Source organism: Malassezia restricta, chromosome V (genome assembly GCF_003290485.1).
Source record: "Malassezia restricta chromosome V, complete sequence".
Classification (NCBI taxonomy): Eukaryota; Fungi; Basidiomycota; class Malasseziomycetes; order Malasseziales; family Malasseziaceae; genus Malassezia; species Malassezia restricta.
In genome coordinates, this window is record NC_040197.1 from 623,652 (window position 1) to 638,261 (window position 14,610).

Sequence of the window (14,610 nt, forward strand, 5' to 3'; positions counted from 1 at the left end):
GTCGGTGGGGGCAAAAAGTGGAGGCTATGAAACGACTTGGTAGCGGCCGGCGAGGGTCAGGCGCTGCATCGGAGCGACGGCGAGCGGCGTGCCGGCCGCCTCGACGTGCACGTCCAGCGGGCTCATCGTGTAGGCGGGAAGGCGCCAGGATGCGTGCACGTCTTGCGGCGAGCCCTGTGTCGCGAGCGGGAAGCGCACGGCGCTTCGGCCTTCGAGCGCGTGCGCGTGCCAGGACAGGGTGTGCGTCGCGGGGTCCCAATCGCCGATAGGCTCGCTCATGACGCCGCCCGTGACGTGCGCGTCGCTCGGGAGCGATATGCGGAACGACACGTCCTGGAGCGCGGCTGTCACGGCGGGCGGCACGGCCGGGTTCGGGCGGTGCGTGACGAGGACCAAGCTTTGCTGGGCCTCGCACCGCCACTGCGTCTGGAGCAGTAGCGGGACGACCTGGTCGCCGTGATCGAGAGGGACTTCATACTCGAGGGCGCACATGTCGTCGCCGACATCGAGCTCGTAGACGTGCGGGGCCGTGCACGTCACGCCGGCGGCCGCGTGGATCTGAGCGCCGGCGTCGCCTGCCAGGCGGAGGACGGCGCGGACTGGCCGGGGCGCAGCGAGCCGCACTTCGCCGACGACGCGGACCTGATCGAGGAGGCCATGGCGCCACACGGCATGGATGCGTTCGTACACGCCGATGTCGATAGGGACGGGTGCAGGCGCCGCTTCGCGTTCTGGCACCGTAGGCGGCGCTGACTCGTGCCATGCCTCGGTCATGGGCGAGGTGAAGGGGCTGCCGATGATGGGCGAGACGATCGGGTGGTGCGCGTGCTCCGACACGTCGTACGAAGATGCACGGAACTCGCGGCGTCGGGACGACGAGGGACGCGCGTGTTGCCGGAGCTGCTCGCGGATGCGCGTCATTTCTGCGGCGTCGTCGGGGGGCAGGAAGCTGAGATGCGAGGCGCGAGGCGCAGAAGGCGGCGCCGAGGGTACCTCCTGGGGCATTGCTTGCGGCGGTGCGGGGGGTGCGGGCGGCAGCTCCTGGGATCGCGCGTGGGGCGCGGGCGGCGTCTCGATCGCCGTGGGCGCAGGTGGCGGCATAGGACGCGCCTCGCGAGGGCCTACCTGGGGCGGCGTCTCGATCGCCGCGGGCGCGGCTTGCGAGCGGTGCGAGGCGTCCATGTACTCGGACGGCAGCGCAATGCCGTGGGGCGCATGCTGTACGCCGACGAAGCGGGCCATGTCCGCGCGCGGATCGAAAGCCTTGGCCGCCTGCGCCGTCGTGCGGGCCATGTCATACAGGCCGCGCGCCAGCTCGCTCTGGTCCTTCGCGAGGTGGATCGCAGCGTCACGCAGCATCGTCAGGCGCTCCAAGTCGGCGGCCTCGTACGCCTGCAGGGCGATAGGCGCGCGGCTCTGCCATGCTGCCTGGGCGCGGCGCAGGGCCTCCTGGGTGGCGTCGAGCTTGGACTGCGCCGCCGGCGTGCGTTTCTGCTCGACCTTGCGCTGGTCCTTCGCGAGGTGCGACTCGAGGGACTGGAGCTCGCGGATCGATGGCGCCATGCCTTCGTCGTGCCGCGCGAGTGCCGACCATGCGCCGTGGGCGGGCGCCGTGTGCAGCATGTCGTGCTGCCGCTGGAGCTGGCGTGCGAACACGGTGTGCAGCTGTGCGAGCTGGCCGAACTGATCGACGAGGCACGCGTACACGGGCCTATACTCGATGGGTATGTGAGCGGGATCGCCGAAGCGCTTCGCCGCCTTTTGCAGGTGCTTGATGTAGGCCTCTTCCGCCTCGCACTGTGCGGCCATAAAGTCGGCGAGGTGGTCGTGGAAGACGCGCGCATGGCGCAGGCGCTGCTGCAGCGCGACGAAGCCTGAGCGCGGGTCCTTGTGCGCGAGCGCGGGCACGTAGCCTACGCCACGCTCACGGACGTCGGTCATGGCACGCGGGAAAAAAAAAAAAGGCGGGGCAGCGGAGGGCTCGGTTCGCCTCCATCCACGATGGCCGACTTTATCAAGCTGTCCATCTTTGGGACCGTGTTTGAGATCACGACGCGGTATGAGAACTTGCAGCCTGTGGGCATGGGGGCCTTTGGCCTCGTGTGCAGTGGGCACGACAAGCTCACCGACACGTCTGTGGCGATCAAAAAGGTCATGAAGCCGTTCAGCACGCCGGTGCTGGCGAAGCGCACGTATCGCGAGCTCAAGCTGCTGAAGCACATTCGGCACGAGAATATCATCTGCCTGAGCGACATCTTCATCTCGCCGCTCGAGGATCTGTACTTTGTGACGGAGCTGCTCGGCACGGATCTGCACCGCCTGCTCACGAGCCGCCCGCTGGAGAAGCAGTTTGTGCAGTACTTTTTGTACCAGATCCTGCGCGGGCTCAAGTACGTGCACTCGGCGGGCGTCGTGCACCGCGACCTGAAGCCGAGCAACATTCTGATCAACGAAAACTGCGACTTGAAGATCTGCGACTTTGGCCTCGCGCGTGTGCAGGACCCGCAGATGACCGGATACGTGTCGACGCGCTACTACCGCGCGCCGGAGATCATGCTCACCTGGCAAAAATACGACGTGGCCGTCGACGTCTGGAGCGCCGGCTGTATCTTCTCCGAGATGCTCGAGGGCAAGCCGCTGTTCCCCGGCAAGGACCACGTCCACCAGTTCTCGATCATCACCGAGCTGCTCGGCACGCCGCCCGAGGAGGTCATCAACACGATCTGCAGCGAAAACACGCTGCGCTTCGTGCAGTCGCTCCCGAAGCGCGAGCGCGTGCCGTTCACGCAGCGCTTCCCCCACACGGACCCCGAGGCCCTCGACCTGCTCGAGCGCATGCTCGTGTTTGACGTGAACACGCGCATCACCGCCGGCGACGCGCTCACGCACCCGTACCTGCAGCCGTACCACAACCCCGACGACGAGCCCGTCGCGGACGAGGTCTTCGACTGGAGCTTCAACGACGCCGACCTGCCGATCGACACGTGGAAGGTCATGATGTACTCCGAGATCCTCGACTTTCACAATATCGAAGACGCGCCGTCCGACGCCGCACCAGCGCAGGCATCCGGCGCCGCGCCCGCCCTGCCCGAGGCCGATCCGACCCAGCAGGCCGAGGCACAGCAGGCCCACGATGCCCAGTTTGCCGACCTGGCCCCCTAACTTGCCTCCACACCACATCATCATGGCCGGGCGCCGGGCGCTTGGGTGGCTCGTGGCGTGGCTGATCGGAGGCGCTTACGCGGCCTCTTCCTCCCATCATAGCAGCAGCCATACGGCGTATAGATTGCCTACGTCGGCCAAGACACCCTATGTGCCGCTGCCCAAGCACTCGACGAACTCCAACATCAGCGCGAGCACAGGCCTGGCCTCGCCAGCCCCGGTGAGCAGCACGATACCCAAGCCCGACCATCCCTACCTGCTGCAGGATGCCACGCCGATCCGCAGCGAAGTCAAGCTGGACGCCACGGATGGCGTGTTCTTCCAATTCGTGGCCAAGCCCGAGACGAAGCTGTGGCTCTCGCTCTCGCTGTGCAGTGGCCCCGGCATTGAGGCGTACAACACGAGCGACAGCGACTTGCTCAAGCAGCTAGACATGTCACCGAGCGAGGCACGCGAGGCGACGCTCGTGGCCATGTACGTCGCGACGGATGGGCGCACAAAGAACCCCGGGCCCGACTCGGGCATCGACTCGTCTCACACAGGCCACGCGCTCGGTGGATGGTGCGAGGTCGTCGTCGAGAGCGGCTCCAGCGGCACGACGTTCATTGGCATCTGGCCGCCGAAGGATACGCGTGGACAGACCGGCACGTACACGATGCAGCTGATTGCGTCGACGGTCGGCTCGCTCGAGAGCGTCGCTACCACGCCGGGCCTGTTTTTCGACGACACGGATCGCCGCAATGCGCTCCTCACGTCGTTCAACTACACATCGCCGGCGCCAAACATCAGCCTCATTGTGCTGCCGACCGTCGGCCCGAACTCGCTCTCGTCCATCAACTACTTCAACTCGTCCTTCTGCCGCATCTTTGATCTATGGGAGCACATGGGCATGCGTGGCATCCAGCCCTTCATGAACAGCAGCGAGACGAGCCGCAACACGCAGCCGCGGTTCACACGCGGGCCTGACAACCAGCCTCAGTCGATCCCGCGGCCGAACTGGAATGGGTCGGTCGGCCAGGCGCCCCCCGGCGCGGCGATCGTCGAGGACGTGGCCATGCTCGAGACGGTGCACAAGCTCAAGGCCAACAGCACGGCATGGCTGCAGCAAGTGCGCAAGCAGTTCTATGTGCAGGACCTCGAGCCGGGCTCGAACTACACCGCGTACCTCGTCGCATCCGAGCACGTCGGCGCGCATGTGCGGCACACGCTGTATCCGTCGGTCAAGTTTGTGACGAAGCGCACGCGCAACTGCCGCCTGCTGTACAATGTGGACTTTTGCCCCGAGCTCGCGTACGCCGTGCCGTACAATCCCGAGCAGTCGCAGGAGCACGTACTGCGCGTGCTGCACGACATGATCTCGGCCAACTACGGCAACTTTTCCGCGACGCTCAGCACGTTTCCGTGTGAATCGACCAAGTTTGGCGTGTACTCGAGCGTCGCGACGTGCGATGACTGCCGCCGCGCGTACCAAAACTGGCTGTGCGCCGTAGCGATTCCACGATGCACGGACCTCGTCGATCCGTCGAAGAGCGCGGCGAGCCAGAACGGCAGCGAGCTGCAGGGTCTGCCGATGCCGCCCAATACGAACATGTACCCGTACATTGTCAATCGCGTCGGGCCGATGAGAAGTCGGCAGTCGTACATTGACGAGCTGTTTGCGCCGGGCGACTATGGCGAGATTTTGCCGTGCCTGCTGACGTGCGAAATGGTCACGCGGTCGTGTCCGCCGACGATCCGGTGGCAGTGCCCGCTGTGGACCGTCACGGCGCAGCGCGACTATGGCACGTTTGCCGATGCGGACAGCACGGGCTTTGGCGTCGGTGAGAATGGCGGCGCGGGTCCGGACCATATGCGCTTCGGCGGCGCGTACTCGACGTATGTCGCGCAGGATGCGTTTGGACATGTGTTCTGCAATTCGATGCAGGTCGATCGCCTGTTCCGCGAGTCGAGTAGCGGCGCCCACAGGCGCGCCGTGCCGCTTGAGGCGTGGGTCGTGCTGCTGGGCGTCGGTATGTACATGTGGATTAGCGCTGCACTTGGGTGATGACCCACGTATGTCCGTCGGGATCGATGATGCGGCATTCGCGCGTGCCCCACGGCATAGTTTGGGGCCGAGTGACGATGCGCGCCTCGCCGAACGTGTGCGCGGGAAAGTAGCCGTGCGAGGGCGCGACGGCCACTTCGAGCTTGTGCGCGGCGTCGTCAAAGAACGCATCGACGTCGCTGACCAGCAGCCACAGCATCTGGGGATGGATGTGCGTATGTGCGACTGGCACACGCAGCTGGACATGCACGCCGGGCGTCGCGGGGCTGAGGGACGAGGGCCTGCCTGGCGGCCCGCGAAAGAGGCTCGCTTGGTCGGGGCCTTGTCGTCCGTACGTCACGAAGCCCAGCACGATGGTATAGAAGGATACAGACACGGCGATGGACGCGACACGGAGGCACGGTATCACTTGGAGCGCTGCGACGGGCGCCGACGTGCCGGCGCTGGGCGCGCGGCTGCGCACGCCTGGCGGCAGGACGCGATGCACGAGGGACATGTTGGTCGAGCGCGGACGTCCATCTTCGGGCGCATGGAGTTGAAATGCCGGGAGCGGCCAGAGGGACAGCCCGACGCGCCGGCGCGCCGACAGGGGCGCAGCGTCGGGTGGCGGTGGCATCCCACGAAGACTGGGAGCCACGTGGGTTGCGTTCCTGCCCCATGCTGGACCGGGCGTTTTGGGCGGCGGCGTACTATCGGCCGCTGGGCGAGACGCTGGCAGCATGGGAAGCGAGTGTGCGGGTGTCGGAGCGGTTCGCGTACGTGATGGAGCACTGGTGGGCGGTGCTGCAGGACGGTTTGCAAGACACGTCGGGGCGACCGCAGTGTCTTGCGCCGTACGACGAGAGCGACTGGTTTGTGCAGCGCCTGATTCTGCTGTACGTGTGCCATGTGCCGTATGTGAGGCAGGGTGCGCCGGAGGATGCGCAGCCGTTCTTGCCGCTCTTGCGGAAGTATGCGGCGGGCGCGGTGGATGCGTGGATGGAGCGCCACACGGACACGTCGAGGCTGGCGTGGCACAGCACGCTGCAAAGCCTCCTGGATCCGCAGAAGCACGGTGAGCTGTGCAAAAGCTGTCCGCACCTATGGGTGCCTGGCCTGACGTTGTTCAGCTATGTGGACGCCGACGATGTGACGTTGTACGAGGCGGACGTGGCGCTGCGGTGCCTGACGCAGCCGGGTCCGCTGAGTGTGCATCAGAACCAGTGGGTGTATGACTATGTGCGCACGGTGCCGGCGCACCTGGCCGTGTACTTTGCGATGCGCGACGGCGGCCCGTGCCAGCCCGGGCACGTTGCGCGTGTGGCGGTGCTGAATACGCGCACGGCGTACGAATGGATGTTGCTCTCGATGCGTGTCGAGTCGCACGTGATCTTGACGCTGCTGGATGTGTGGGGCGACGCGCTGGCGAGTATGCCGCCGGCGCGCGTGGCGAGTGTGCTGGTGCGCCTGATGGATGTGGACGAGATGATGCAGGCGGACCTGTCGCCGACGTGTGCGCTCGTGCGCGCTGGATGGCTCGTGCAGTATTTCTGCATGCCGAAGTTTGTCAGCTTGGCGGCCACGCGCGTCGAGTACGGCTCGCTCACCGAGTCGGACGTCATGTTCCTGTGCGGCTTTGCGCAGAAGCTCGTGGAAGACGGCCGCCTGACGCTGCGCGCGCTCACGGAGGCCGACGTGCGCTTCACGAGCGGCTCGCCGAAGCAGTGTGCGGCTACGCGCAGGGGCCTCCATCTCCTGATCCAGGCCAACCTCGAGACCGTGCACATTCTGCTCAACATGGTCGCCGTGCGCCAGTCGCGCCACACGTACGGCGCCGCGTTGTACCGCGCCCTCACCGAGGGAGCGCGCCGCGCGGACGCCGCTACAGAGTCACGTGCCTGATCGGAGCGGCGCGCCTTGTCGTCGTCATGCCGCGAGCAGCGTCGGGGCTGCTGGCCCTGCAGATCGGGGCGCGGCTCGGGACGTTTGTGCTGAACCAGGTGCTGGTGCGCACGGCGTCGCCGGCCGTATTTGGTGCGGCGAATGTGCAGCTGGAGCTGGTGCTGAGCACGGTGCTGGCGCTCTCGCGCGAGGGCACGCGAGCGCTGATGCTGCGGCGCCAGGACGCGCTGCGACGTGGCGATCCGATGCTGCACAACCTGGCGCTCGTGCCGGTGTGGATCGGCAGTGTGCTGTCGGTCGTGGTCGGGTGGGCGTATGTCACGTACCTGGCGCCCGCGGCGCTGTGGGCGCAGAGCGGTGTGGCCGTGCCCGTGTCTGTCGCGCTGTACGGCCTCGGCGCGTGGCTGGAGCTGTGGGCCGAGCCGCTGCACACGTGTGCGCTTGGGCTGGATGCGTACGTCTCGATCCGCGTCGCAATGGAGGCTGGCGGCCTCGCGGCGAAGGCCGTCGTGACCGCTGTCCTTCTCCAGCCTGCGTGCCTGGCGGCGATGCAGCGCTGCGTGGCTGCGTACGTGGCGCTCTCGTCCGAGGCCTGTGCGTTGCTGGCGTTTGCGTGGGGCCGTGTGGCGTACGGCGCGATGGTGCTGCTGGTCGGGGCCGTGTGCCTGCGTGGTCATGCGCGGCGGTGGTGGTGGCCGACGAGCGCCGCGGCCGTGTGGGGCGACGCGCCGACGCGCGCGTTTCTGCGCGTCACGACGGGGCAGGCGGCGCTCAAGCTCGTGCTGACGGAAGGCGAAAAGCTCGCGGCTGCGCGGCTGACGACGCTCGACGAGCAGGGCGCGTATGCGCTCGCGAGCAACTACGGCTCGCTCGTCGCACGTATGCTGTTCCAGCCGCTGGAGGAGAGTGTGCGCCTGCGCCTCTCGCAGGGCGGCGAGGCGGCGGCGTGGATGCGCACGCTGCTGCGCCTGCATGTGCTGTTCGGCACGGGCTTGGTGGCGCTGGCGCCGCCCGTGGCGGCGCCGTTTCTGCGGCTCGTGGCCGGGCCGGCGTGGGCGCATGCGGCCCCGATTCTCGGTATGTACTGCTGGTACGTGCCGGTGCTCGGCGTGAATGGCGTCGTCGAGGCGTTTGTGCAGTCCGTGGCGCCGGCGCATGTGCTGCGCGTGTACTCGTACGTGCTCGTGGCCGCGAGTGCGGTCATGGTCGGTGTGCTGGCCTCGCCGGTGGCGGAGGCGCGTATGGTCGTGGCGAATATTGCGAGTCTCAGCGTGCGGGCGCTGGCCTCGAGTGCGTATGTCGCGCACGTGTCGCGGCGGCCGTGGGACGGCGTTGTGCCGCATGGGTGGGTATGGAGCGTGCTGGTCGCGTGTGGTGCGATCGTGCGTGCGTATCCCGCCTCGTGGGGCGTGTGCGCCGCGGCGTGCGTCGCCGCGGTCGTCGTGGGCGAGCGGCGTGCGCTGGCGCAAGCGCTGTGGATGCTATAGTGTACACTAGGACGACGGCAGTGTGTGGAGCGACGTGAGTTGCTGCGACAAAAAGTCGCCGGTGCCGGGGCGCATGCGGAGGATGCGCATGGCCATGAGGCAGGCGTCGCCGTCGCCCGCGTCGGCGAGCGAGGCGCGTTGTTGCTTGGCGCGCTTGTGCTGCCCGATCGTGCCGAGCGAGCGCTGGTAGAGGACGGATTTTGCGCGTGACGGCGCCTTGACGAGGCGGGCTTGGAAGCCGCGCACGCACTCGATCATGAGCGCATCGGTGCTCTGGTCGTGCAGGAGGAGGTAGGACACGAGCTCGCGGTACTTGGTGCTCTGGAGCGACGAGAGCGGGAGGCCGTGCACGGTATCGGTCTCGGCATCGTAGGCGTGGAAGTAGTTCCGCAGGAACGAGAGCCACCGGAAGACGACGTCGACCTCCTTGTCGGACAGCTGCTGCATGTCGGTCGGCGCGTCCGACAGCGGCGGCACAAGGAGGCCCTCGAGCGTGACGAGCACCTCTTTCCACACGCGCGAGAGGACGAGCTGCGCCTGCGACGCGCTCAGGCTGCTGTGCAGCGTGCCGAGCGTCTCGTCGAGGTAGTCAAAGAGCGGCGCAATGGCTTCCTCCATGTCGTGGTCCGTGAGCGGCGCGCGGGCGCCCGCATGCAGCGCGCGCAGCGCGCGATCGACGCGGCGGCCGCGCACGAGCGCCGCGAGCACCGGCCGCGAGAGGACGTGCCGCATGTACAGCGAGATGTGATCGACCAACACACGCGTCATGTCCGCCTCTGTGCGCTTGACCGTGCGGAAGGCGCGCCCAAACGTGTACAGAATGCCATCGTGCGCCTCGTCCATGCTCACACGCAGCAGCAGCTTGCCGCCCGCACGGTCGAGAGTGAGCCACACGTCGTGCGTCGGCACGTCGCCAAACACGCGCGGATCGAGGTAGACGCTCGCACGGCCGAGCAGGTGCGGCTCGCCGTGCAGCGAGCGGCGCCACACCGTCGCCGAGATCCACTGCGCCGTCGGGCAGTCGATGTCGACCACCTCGTCCCAGCGCGGCACGCGCGTGTCGTAGAGCGTGCGCGTCTTGCCGAGTCGCGTGCCGCGCGCATCACTGAGCGTCACGAGCGTATCGAGCCGCGGCACGTCGAGCACGGGCAGCTCGGCCTGCACGATCTTGACGGAGAACACCATCGAGCGCGGGACGTCGGCCGTCGTGCCGCGCAGGCGCTCCGCCTGCGTATCGGCCTCCATGCGGCGATACAGCGTATCGAGCAGCTGCCGCGCCGCCTCCATATTGTTGAGGATGACGCACGAGTGCGGCTGCAGCACAAACGGACGCACAGCGCTCCGCATCTGCTGCTCAGACGGCAGCACGGCCTGCTTCGCGCGCACGACCCACAGCGGGGCGTCCGACGACGCCTCCGGCAGCGACGGCGGACGCATATCGAGCATGTACCGATCGGCCATCAGGTGGCAGTACAGGGCGATGTGCCGCTCGTAGCTGCCGGCTAGGAGCGACAGCAGCGCCGCCAAGTCCGTCTCGTCCGCCCACGCCAGGGACTCGAGAAAGGCGAGCGGCTGCTGCAGCGCATCCAGCATGTCTTGCACCGACGTGCTGTGCGTCGTCGTATCCGACACGTGCAGCGCGTCGTGCTGCACGGCCGATCGGATCCACTCGGCGGTACGCGCCTCGCTCAGCTCCAGCCACAGCACGACACACGGCCGAAAGTACGCACACGCATCGAACGCGTCGTCACACGACCGCTGCCATGCACGCACGCGCTGGCACAGAGCCAGCGCCTCGTTCACGCGCTCGAGATCGCCCGATTGCCGCACCTGGAGCACGACCGCCTCTTTGACCGACGCCAGGTCAGCTAGGAACAGCGGCACACACACCTTCGCCAGCTCGTCGCTCGTAGCGAGGCCAGGGACCGGGCGCAGCTGGCGGCGGTGTGTCTCGATCAGCCGCTCGAGCCAGTCGAGCAGCTCGGCAAAGCCACGCACAATGTTGGTCTGCACACGAAAGACGCCCTCAGCCTTGGCAGCATACGCCCGCGTCGCTGCCTGCCCAAACGCACGACGGAGCGGCGCGACATGCGCGGCCACGACGTGCGCGTCGCCAGCCAGCCGAGAAACGCGGTCGAGTAGCGCGACGACCGACTCGGACGGCGTCTCGAGCTGAGCGAGGTCCGCGTGCACGCTGCGAACGAGCGAGTCGGCGAGCAGGCCGAGGTGCTGCGCCAGCCGCGCCTGGTCGGCACGTCGCCACAGCGCCGGAGGGACCTGCTGCATGTGCACGCTCAGGCTCTCGAGCGACGCAGCGACGCACTCGAGCGGGACATGCCCCGCATCGTACTTGTTGCGGCACAGGCGCAAATGAGCGATGCGCGCCAACGCCGTCGAGACGCGCCAGCGCGTCGCACAGAGGCGCAGCAGGTCTTCGTGCTCGGGCGCAAGGACCGAGAGCGGCACGTCGTCCTGCGCGTCCTTGCGCTGAATCGCATCGAGATCAAAATCCATGCATATGTCAAGGAGGCGCTCGTACGCCGCACACGGATCGGGCGGAATGTAGGTGAAGGCGTCGTCGACGTCGTCCTGCATATCGAGCGACCGGCGCGACGAGCTATCGCTCGTGACGGACGCCTTCATGAGGTCGGGACGCACCGCACATATATCGGCCACGAGCTTCGACAGCTGCATGAGCTCGCTGGAGCGCCATTGGCGGTACGCTTCCGGTGTGCTGAAATCGTCCGGACATCCCGGCCAGGCCCGCTGGGCGTGGATGTGGTAGATGCACCGCTTGACGTCGATCACCGCTTCCGACAACGTGCACGTTTGGCTGAGCGTCTGCACGTCCAGACGCACTTGTGCATCGCTAAAGTGGAAGAGACGCCCCGTCGCAGCCACGAGCGGCGAGGTGGCAACGTCGTCCGGCGTGTCGGTGCGGCGGCGCTCCGCCGACGACCGCGGCCGTTCCACGTCGCGGGCCATGTACCGACTCACATAGTCCGTCAGATCGCGCGATACGCCAGGTATCGTGCGAAGGACATCGTGCACGACTCGCACGAACAGATCCGTCTCGACGTCCAGCTCCGCCTGCACGTCCGCCTCGGTCGGCAGGCGCTTACGGAGCTGCGCCTGCGCAAACATCGTAAACTCGAGCAGGAGCGTCTCGATGCGCGACTCGCGCAGGCGCTTGGCCGTCGCGTCGTCCTGCAGCATCCCGTAAAAGGCGCCCATCGTCTGCCGAAACGACGGCTGCTGGTACAGCGGATCGCGGCCCATCGCAATCTGCCCAAGCTGGTCGCTGAGCTTGCGCACCAGCTTGTCCGGCACGCGCCATGCCTGCCCACTGCTCGTCGCGTGCAGCCGCAGATCCTTCAGCTTGTCAGACAGCGCCGATCTCTCTGATCGCTCCGACGAGGGCCGCGACGGCGCGATCGGCTCCGGCCGCGGCGGCGCATGCCGCAACAGATCATCGAGGTACGCCGTCTGCAGCGTAAATACGTACACATCGCCATCCGTGAGTGCCTTGCGCGCGTACGTGGACGAGGCCCCCGATGGCGGCATGGCACCTACGCGTGGCAAACACCCTCCACGAGGGATGGGGCCAAAGGTGGTGGTGGTGGTGGCGGATGATGAGTCAGCACCTGACACGTCTCGGGGCAGGGGCGACCCGTTTTTTTTCCCGTGACCATCATGTCGGAAGCAGATGATCTGTATGCGGATTTGTATGGCGAAGAGGCCGAGCCATCGGTGAGTGCGCCCCCCGCGCCTAAGCCAGAGGCGGCTGCTCCGGCAGCAGCGACGCCAGCACCGTCGACATCCGTACCTGCTGCGACGCCAGCAGCGGCGGGTGCCGTGCCCGAGACGAGCAGCGCGCCGTCGTTTATTCCTGGGCGTCCGGCGCCTCCGCCGCTGGATTCGGCAGAGGCACGTAGTGCGGCAGCGGCGCGGGGTGAGCACATTGCGCCCCAGGATCTGCCTGACGAAGGGTGAGTATGACGTGGTGGCGTCCAGACAGTGGCAGAGTCAGCATAGCGATACAGCAGTAGAGCCAGCTAGCCAGTGCCGGGTAGGAATGATCCGTGGTAGCTCACACATGCGTTTGGATGCCCCATCAGTGTGGAATGGTAGCTGACACGTCGACAGAAAAATGTTCGTGGGCGGACTCAACTGGGACACCGACGAGGAGAGTCTGCGCCGCTACTTTGGACAGTTTGGTCCCGTGGCATCGTGCACGGTCATGCGCGATGGCGCCTCGGGCCGCTCGCGTGGCTTTGCGTTCGTAACTTTCTCAGATCCCAAGTCGGTCAATGCCGTCATGGTGCGTGAGCACTTCTTGGACGGCAAGATTATCGATCCCAAGCGCGCCATTCCGCGCCCCGAGCAGTCCAAGACCCAAAAGTGCTTTGTGGGTGGACTGCCCCAGACTGTTACGCAGGACTCGTTCAAGCAGCTCTTCCAGCAGTTTGGTCACGTCTTAGACAGCACAGTGATGATGGACAAAGACACGGGTCGCCCGCGTGGCTTTGGTTTTGTAACATTCGAGAACGACGATGGCGTAGAAAATACGCTTGCTCACCAGCCCCTGCTTCTGGATGGCAAGCAGATCGAGGTCAAGCGCGCACAGTCGCGGGGTCAGCCACAGCCCAACGCCGCACCCAACCGCTTCTCGTCAGATCCCGCGCGCGGTAGCAATGCCCAGGCTCCGCTGCGCATGTGGGGCGCCGGCGGCGGTAGTGCGAATGGCGGCGATAAGGCACCTGCCCAGATGCCCGGCTTTGGCGCAGGCGGCTTTGATCCTCAGGCGATGGCCAAGATGTATCAGCAGATGGGCTGGGGCAGCTCGGCGTGGAATCCGCAGCTCATGTGGCAGCAGATGATGGCTGCGTATATGAGCAGCGCCGCCACAGGTGGCATGCCCGGTGCCCCCCCAGGCGGCCGTGCACAGGGCGCCGGCCGCTCAGGGCAGGATGCTGGCTGGGGTAGCCGCGGCGACGATGCTCGTGGCCGTGGCGCCGCGGGTGGCCCAGCGCATCAGCGTGAACGCTCGCCCACGCGTGGATCGCGTAGCTATGATGAACGTAGTCGATTCTAACCAGCTTCTATGAGAGTCAACGCCACTAGCTAGGGACGTGGAGCGTCGGCAGACAAAAAAAAAATGGCGGAGGAGAATAAAGCAAAAAAGGTTGGACGAGTCGGGATTTGAACCCGGGACCTTCTGCTGAATCGAGAGGGTTCGTTCAGTCCGCAAAGGTGCGAAGCAGACGTCATACCACTAGACCACACGCCCGACAACTGCTACCAACAATGACTTTCTTTCCGTCATCAGTGTGAGAGACCGTGAATGCGCTTGGTCCTGCTTCTTCCCAGGCCTTCCCGTCCAGGGCGGCGCAGGGTGCGTTGCTACGCTCGGAGCAACGCACCCTGCGCCGACCGCCGACCGCGAGGGGTGGCAGCTGTGCTTGCGTCATGACAAGTGCATGGCGAAAAATGGCCCAATTATGATACACGTGCTACATATCTACATAGCCACCCAAAGCACCGCCAGCGGCGCGGTCGGCGTCATAGTCGCTGCCGGCCATGGGTGCACCTGGCTCGTACGACGGCCAGAGCTGTGTGCCATAGCTACCACTGTCTGTGCCGAGACGCACCTCCTTCGCCCAGTTTTGCTTCAGCGAGCCGATGTGAACGATGAGTTTTGTGCAGGCCTGCTGCAGCACTTCGACGGGCGTCTGGCTACCGTCCGTCTGAATCTTGACGAGAACACGCGGCTCAAGGGGATGCGGCACTTTGTAGCCACAGAAGAGCACGCCCGGCATGGACAGAACAGCATGGCGCAGCATATTGCCCAGGGTGTGATCTTCCTTATTAAACACAAAGGTGGCCGCATTTGGTATGCGCATGTCCTCCTGCACCTCGATGCGCTGTTCCCCCGGCTGGAGGAGGAACAGGGTATATCTATCGGGCGCGTTCGCCATGCTGACGCTGTCATGTTAGTCGCGGCCGCGCAAGCGCAAGCGTCGGCTGGCATCCGTC

The 14,610-nt window shown here is 66.2% G+C and overlaps 9 protein-coding genes and 1 non-coding gene across 10 annotated transcripts; 5 read left to right on the forward strand and 5 right to left on the reverse strand.

Moving 5' to 3' along the window:
* Positions 1-24: 24 nt before the first annotated feature.
* On the reverse strand, positions 25-1,941 carry MRET_3199 (Fes/CIP4, and EFC/F-BAR homology domain protein; the record flags this gene model as incomplete). The annotated part of the gene is made up of 1 exon (XM_027629826.1): positions 25-1,941. One exon carries the CDS (start codon positions 1,939-1,941, stop codon positions 25-27), a length of 1,917 nt encoding a protein of 638 aa, XP_027485272.1.
* A 60-nt stretch (positions 1,942-2,001) lies between these two features.
* On the forward strand, positions 2,002-3,162 carry MRET_3200 (p38 MAP kinase; the record flags this gene model as incomplete). Its single annotated transcript, XM_027629827.1, has 1 exon — positions 2,002-3,162. One exon carries the CDS (start codon positions 2,002-2,004, stop codon positions 3,160-3,162), a length of 1,161 nt encoding a protein of 386 aa, XP_027485342.1.
* A 22-nt stretch (positions 3,163-3,184) lies between these two features.
* Positions 3,185-5,206, forward strand: MRET_3201 (calcium channel MID1; the record flags this gene model as incomplete). The annotated part of the gene is made up of 1 exon (XM_027629828.1): positions 3,185-5,206. One exon carries the CDS (start codon positions 3,185-3,187, stop codon positions 5,204-5,206), a length of 2,022 nt encoding a protein of 673 aa, XP_027485313.1.
* Positions 5,187-5,822, reverse strand: MRET_3202 (uncharacterized protein; the record flags this gene model as incomplete). Its single annotated transcript, XM_027629829.1, has 1 exon — positions 5,187-5,822. The coding sequence occupies one exon, from the start codon at positions 5,820-5,822 to the stop codon at positions 5,187-5,189; it is 636 nt and encodes a 211-aa protein (XP_027485340.1).
* Positions 5,823-5,863: 41 nt separating this feature from the next.
* MRET_3203 (uncharacterized protein) lies at positions 5,864-7,087 on the forward strand (the record flags this gene model as incomplete). Its single annotated transcript, XM_027629830.1, has 1 exon — positions 5,864-7,087. One exon carries the CDS (start codon positions 5,864-5,866, stop codon positions 7,085-7,087), a length of 1,224 nt encoding a protein of 407 aa, XP_027485341.1.
* Positions 7,088-7,113: 26 nt separating this feature from the next.
* On the forward strand, positions 7,114-8,574 carry MRET_3204 (oligosaccharide translocation protein RFT1; the record flags this gene model as incomplete). Its single annotated transcript, XM_027629831.1, has 1 exon — positions 7,114-8,574. One exon carries the CDS (start codon positions 7,114-7,116, stop codon positions 8,572-8,574), a length of 1,461 nt encoding a protein of 486 aa, XP_027485345.1.
* Positions 8,575-8,580: 6 nt separating this feature from the next.
* On the reverse strand, positions 8,581-12,138 carry MRET_3205 (C2 domain protein; the record flags this gene model as incomplete). The annotated part of the gene is made up of 1 exon (XM_027629832.1): positions 8,581-12,138. The coding sequence occupies one exon, from the start codon at positions 12,136-12,138 to the stop codon at positions 8,581-8,583; it is 3,558 nt and encodes a 1,185-aa protein (XP_027485346.1).
* Positions 12,139-12,267: 129 nt separating this feature from the next.
* On the forward strand, positions 12,268-13,669 carry MRET_3206 (RNA-binding protein Musashi; the record flags this gene model as incomplete). The annotated part of the gene is made up of 2 exons (XM_027629833.1): positions 12,268-12,563; positions 12,721-13,669. The coding sequence occupies 2 exons, from the start codon at positions 12,268-12,270 to the stop codon at positions 13,667-13,669; spliced, it is 1,245 nt and encodes a 414-aa protein (XP_027485343.1).
* A 91-nt stretch (positions 13,670-13,760) lies between these two features.
* Positions 13,761-13,864, reverse strand: MRET_t0054. The gene has a single exon. It is a non-coding gene; the product is annotated as a tRNA-Ala (tRNA).
* A 223-nt stretch (positions 13,865-14,087) lies between these two features.
* MRET_3207 (DNA-directed RNA polymerase II subunit RPB11) lies at positions 14,088-14,552 on the reverse strand (the record flags this gene model as incomplete). Its single annotated transcript, XM_027629834.1, has 1 exon — positions 14,088-14,552. The coding sequence occupies one exon, from the start codon at positions 14,550-14,552 to the stop codon at positions 14,088-14,090; it is 465 nt and encodes a 154-aa protein (XP_027485344.1).
* Positions 14,553-14,610: the final 58 nt, after the last annotated feature.